Source organism: Palaemon carinicauda, unplaced genomic scaffold (genome assembly GCF_036898095.1).
Source record: "Palaemon carinicauda isolate YSFRI2023 unplaced genomic scaffold, ASM3689809v2 scaffold548, whole genome shotgun sequence".
NCBI lineage: Eukaryota > Metazoa > Arthropoda > Malacostraca > Decapoda > Palaemonidae > Palaemon > Palaemon carinicauda.
In genome coordinates this window covers 106,274-112,500 of record NW_027171814.1, presented here as the reverse complement: position 1 = coordinate 112,500, position 6,227 = coordinate 106,274, and the positions used below count along the sequence as shown (strand labels likewise).

The window sequence follows — 6,227 nt, the reverse complement described above, 5'->3', positions numbered from 1 at the left end:
ATTCTATTGGTTATTTTAATAGAATGATATATTTACTATCTCGTAAAACAACTTAAATACAGCTAAAATTATGTTAGATATCACTCGGTGAAATTTTTCCCGGTCACGTGACTTGAAATAGATATTCTATTGGTTATTTTAATAGAATGATATATTTACTATCTCGTAAAACAACTTAAATACAGCTAAAATTATGTTAGATATCACTCGGTGAAATTTTTCCCGGTCATGTGACTTGAAATAGATATTCTATTGGTTATTTTAATAGAATGATATATTTACTCTCTCGTAAAACAACTTAAATACAGCTAAAATTATGTTAGATATCACTCGGTGAAGTTTGATTTCTAAAATGTACGTAATTCCAAAATGGGTACAAATAGATACATACATTCGCCGTTTACTGTATCACGTATAAATTTTCCGTCATTCATAGATAAATGTAACATTTTATTGATTAGTAAAATTCTAAACATTCCTTTATCTTAGTTAAGTTTCGCAAATAGCCATTAATTGTTATTATGTACGAGACATAACAGACAGGGAAAATTTATGATTCGCTTAATAATTGCATATAGATTACTCCATTATTACATTATTAAGTAATTATGATATTGTTTTGTTTCATTACCAAAACAATGCTATTATATAAATACTTGCTACTACTACTACTACTACTACTACTACTACTACTACTACTACTACTACTACTAGCAAACATTCACATAAAAAAAAATTCTATATATGCATAAACTATGAAAGAAAATCACGAAATAATATGAATAAATATAAAAAAAGCCAAAAAATAATAATAACAATAGTCAAGCCATATCAACTACTTATATTTTCAAATATTCAATCTATAATTCACAGTCTGAACTACATTTCTTCCGGCATTCTCATTAAATACTCTTAATGCAAGATCCAAATATCCAGGTACTCCTTAGGGAAGCCTCGCTTAATTGGTACATCTGTCTTTCCAAAACAGGTCGTAGTGTTACTGGCGCTGGTTGGACTAGCGAGCTGTCGCACTACCCTTGCAGGAGGGGACCGGGCTCAGGATGTCACCATAGAATACACGTAAGTATAGGAAAATACAGTTGAATACAGGAATTCACGGTACACCTTACTCCGAGGAAGGCACAGTGCCATAGCCTTAATGCATGGTGAGTAATCAAGTAGTTAGTGCAAGGGGAGATGGCCGAGGAGGTGCTCAGGGCTAAACACAAGAACTTGAAGTGCTAGGTGCACTTCCTCAGAGTGAGGTATGCAAGATTTTCCTGTGTCCGACTGTACTTAAGAGCCATGTGCTATACTGGTCAGTTAGGACGAGAAATGAATGTAAGGTCAACTGTCGTTAGCCTAAGATGGGACATGGGCAAGCGGTATAGGAATTAACTCGCGTTTGGTGGGTTGCAGATTTCTTCTGGACTACTGTGCATTGAGTCAACGCATAAAATGGGTGGTTGTATCTGGGGTGGTTGATAAAAAAGCAGACACACGCACATACAGTATACAGTATATATATACATATATATACAAGTGTGTGCGTACGTGTGCTGTTATAACAGTTTATTGGTTAAGATTAACTTTACAAACAAGAAAACCTGTGCTTGCATTTCAGCCAAAAATTAGCCGAACAGACATGTTGCATTAAAACCCATTAAGGTTCTGTTAAGCAAAATAGTCTATAATGCTCTTGGTAGTTGATCAACTATAGTGGATCATAACAAGGGTGATGTGTGTATGGATAACAATCTCATGACAATAATACCGGAGAGATCAATAGTTTAAAATATCCAAATTTTCAGGTACATCAATGATCAAGGCAAGGAAGTCACCGTCGAGGTGAAGGCAGATAAACTGGGACTAGACTTCTCCAGGGATGACTCAAAGCTTACTCTGAAGCAGGCCCCTTCATCAGCGCCCCTTGAAAGGCCACGTTTCGTACAGGTCGAACGCCAGCAGGAGCCTGCCGCTCCTCGTTTCGTACAGGTCGAACGCCAGCAGGAGCCTGCAGCTCCTCGTTTCCTGAGAGTTCTTCCCCAGCCAGCACCTGCACCAGCACCTGCTGCACCTAGAACCACCACAGCTTTCAGATTTGTCGATTTGGACGATTTTGAAACACCCGAGACACGATTCGTTCAGGTCGAGGCTCCAAGGACTCAGGCCCAATTCGTGGAGGTCGAAATCCCAAGACCCGTCGCCAGGACCCAGTTTGTGCAGGTCGAAGCCCCACGCCCAAAGGTGGAGCACCGATTCGTGCAGGTGGAAGCTCCAAGACCTAAGGTCGAGACCCGCTTCGTCAAGGTGGAGGTTCCAGAACCCGACTTCGAAACTCGATTTGTGCAAGTTCAGTCTCCTCGCCAGGAGGCTCTGACACACTTCGTCCAGGCTAAACCTGCTGCAGCAGCAGCCCCAAGGCCTGCCTTCGTCCCATCAGCCTTCACTGCTCAGGCTCACGTGCCTCTGGACCTTTCTGCCACACACAGCAGGAGTTTCTCCCCTGTCAGGCGTCACCAGTTCAGCTCTGATGATAACAGCTCTGAGAAATAGATTGGACGAGTTCTAAACACTTCTTCGACTTGCTTCGAGCTTCTCGACTTGTATCATGATGTACCAAAGTAGATCGATTGTGTCCTATGGCAAGGTATCAAAATTTATAGTATTTACGAATAAACACAAAATCCGATATATGTTTTGACTTTTCCTTTTGTGGGAGGTACATTCTTATAGAAAATAACTAGATGATGTAGGTTTTACCTATATAGAAAGTCTTTAACCTGTTATATATATATATATATATATATATATATATATATATATATATATATATATATATATATATATATATATATATATATACCCTTTCTAAGTAGGGATACCTTAACGTGGTGAAATAGTTTGTGCATCGCCATGATCAGTAAAGCACTACTAATCAGGGTCACCCATACTAGGTTGGTTTGCTGTGACAATTAGACTAAAATCTCCTATTATCGCCAATCCACAGTGGCCAGCGTGGTAGTGAAAATGGACAAACCCGAGACATGACTAAAGATATGTCTGAGGCCTTTGTCTCACAGTGGGCTAGAAACAGCTGCATTTATTTTTGTTGGGGTGGTGTTGTTTGTTTGTTTATATGTATATATATGTATATATATATATATATATATATATATATATATATATATATATATATATATATATATATATATATATATATATATATATATATGCGTAAAAATCACAGGAAAACGTGATGCTCAGCTGCAAAAGAACCACAGGGAAAATGAAAATACGAAATATACGCTTAAGTCCTGACTAGTTTCGTGATACTTCTTCAGAGGACTCTGAAGAAGTATCACGAAACTAGTCAGGACTTAAGCGTATATTTCGTATTTTCATTTTCCCTGTGGTTCTTCTGCATATATATATATATATATATATATATATATATATATATATATATATATATATCAATATATACATATAAATATATATATATATATATATATATATATATATACATATATATATATACATATATGTATGTATATATATATACATATATATATATGTATATATATACATATACATATATATATATATATATATATATATATATATATATATATATATATATACACACACACACACACACACACATATACATATATATATATATATATATATATATATATATATATATATATATATATATATATATATGGCATAAGATTTTACTCATTTTCATTTGTTCACTGGATCCTTTTCAGCATGGAATTTTGGATTGGTAATAATAATAATAATAATAATAATAATAATAATAATAATAATAATAATAATAATAATAATAATAATAATAATAATTTCACCTGATCTTTCAGTTTGACAAATTTTACTAGAGACTTTTCTAATACCAAATAAAAGAATAAAAAGTGATAATTACTTCCTTAATTTTTCTTTGTTACCTCCGCCAATGAAATTGGAAGGTGGTTATGTTATCGCCCCTAATGTGTGTGTGTTTGTTTGTGAACAGCTTCTTGGCCACAATTTTAATCGTAGAGTAATGAAACTTGCAGGGATTGACTGTTGTGTAAAAAGATGGAAATTATTAAATTTTGGAAGTTTAAAGTCAAAGGTCAAGGTCACGGTCAAGCAAAATGTCCAATTCACGTAATCTGCCATAAGTTTGGACAACTTTGTTACAGAGACTTCAAACTTGTTTCATATTTGACTATATGAAAATCCATGCAAATTGATATATGGTAAGATCAAAGGTCAAGGTCAAGGTCAAGGTCAAGAAAAATTTCCATTTCACGTAATCCACCATAAGTTTGGACATCGTTGTCACAGAGACTTCAAACCTAATTTATATTTGAGTGTATGAAAATCCACGCCAATTGATACATGTTAAGGTCAAAGGTCATGGTCAAGGTCAAGAAAAATGTCCTATTTACGTAATCAGCCATAAGTTTGGATATTATTGTCACAGAGACTTTAAATTTAATTCATATTTGAGTGTATGAGAATCCACGCCAATTAATACATGTTAAGGTCAAAGGTCAAGGTCGAGCAAAAGGTCAAGAAATAAGCTTCCATAGCGGATGTCTGCGCTCTATTGACTGCCCCTCTAGTTATATTATAAGATAAAGTTGGTGAATTGCTTTTTCAACTGGGTTCATAATCCTTGGATGAGGAAGAAATGTTTTCATTTTATCTTGGTTTATTTTACTATTTCCTTCGTTTATTTCTACTGTCCTAATTATCTTTCATAATGGTTATTCTATTTTATTTAAAGTGTATAGAGAGTTGCTTTCAGAAATAGACTAAAGAGAAAATAATGAGGTTTTTAAGGAGTTATAATGGGGTTTGGTAAGAGAGAATAATGTGGTTTTTAAGGAGTTATAATGGGGTTTGGTAAGAGAGAATAATGAGGTTTCTTAATGATTTTAAATGTGTTAGTTAGAGGAATAATGAGGTTTTAATGGGATTTAGTAAGAGAAAATAATGAGGTTTTAATAAGGGTTAGTAAGAGAAAATAATGAGGTTTCTTAATGATTTTAATAGGATTTAGTAAGAGAAATGAATGAAATTTTAATGGGGTTTAGTAAGATAAATGAATGAGATTTCAATGGGGTTTAGTAAGAGAAATGAATGAGATTTTAATGGGATTTAGTAAGAGAAATGAATGAAATTTCAATGGGATTTAGTAAGAGAAATGAATGAGATTTTAATGGGGTTTAGTAAGAGGAATGAATGAGATTTTAATGGGGTTTAGTAAGAGAAAATAATGAGTTTTGATAGGATTTAGTGAGAGAAAATAAGGAGGTTTTTAATGAGTTTTAGAAAGAGAAAATTATGAGGTTTTAATGGTTTTTAGTAAGAGAAAACAATGAGGTTTTAATGGGATTTAGTAAAAGAAAGTAAGGAGGCTTTTAATGGGGTTTTAGTAAGAGGAAATAATGTGTTTTAATGGGGTTTAGTAAGAGAAAATAATGAGTTTTGATAGGATTTAGTGAGAGAAAATAAGGAGGTTTTTAATGAGTTTTAGAAAGAGAAAATTATAAGGTTTTAATGGAGTTTAGTAAGAGAAAACAATGAGGTTTTAATAGGATTTAGTAAAAGAAAGTAAGGAGGTTTTTAATGGGGTTTTAGTAAGAGGAAATAATGTGTTTTAATGGGGGTTAATAAGAGAAAATAATGGGGTTTCTTAATGATTTTAAATGTGTTAGTAAGAGGAATAATGAGATTTTAATGGGGTTTAGTAAGAGAAATGAATGAGATTTTAATGGGATTTAGTAAGAGAAATGAATGAGATTTTAATGGGGTTTAGTAAGAGAAATGAATGAGATTTTAATGGGGTTTAGTAAGAGAAATGAATGAGATTTTAATGGGGTTTAGTAAGAGAAATGAATGAGATTTTAATGGGATTTAGTAAGAGAAATGAATGAGATTTTAATGGGATTTAGTAAGAGAAATGAATGAGATTTTAATGGGATTTAGTAAGAGAAATGAATGAGATTTTAATGGGATTTAGTAAGAGAAAATAATGAGTTTTGATAGGATTTAGTGAGAGAAAATAAAGAGGTTTTTAATGAGTTTTAGAAAGAGAAAATTATGAGATTTTAATGGTGTTTAGTAAGAGAAAACAATGAGGTTTTAATGGGATTTAGTAAAAGAAAGTAAGGAGGTTTTTAATGGGGTTTTAGTAAGAGGAAATAATG

At 33.1% G+C, this 6,227-nt stretch overlaps 1 protein-coding gene across 1 annotated transcript in view; it reads left to right on the top strand.

Moving 5' to 3' along the window:
• Window positions 1-2,692, top strand: part of LOC137637136 (uncharacterized) — a 3,632-nt gene extending 940 nt beyond the window's left edge. Inside the window, exons 2-3 of the mRNA XM_068369415.1 lie at window positions 989-1,080; window positions 1,812-2,692. Coding sequence (XP_068225516.1) covers window positions 989-1,080; window positions 1,812-2,556 — 837 coding nt within the window. The 3' untranslated portion in view covers window positions 2,557-2,692. The remainder of the gene's footprint in view (window positions 1-988; window positions 1,081-1,811) is intronic.
• The last annotated feature ends 3,535 nt before the right edge of the window (window positions 2,693-6,227 follow it).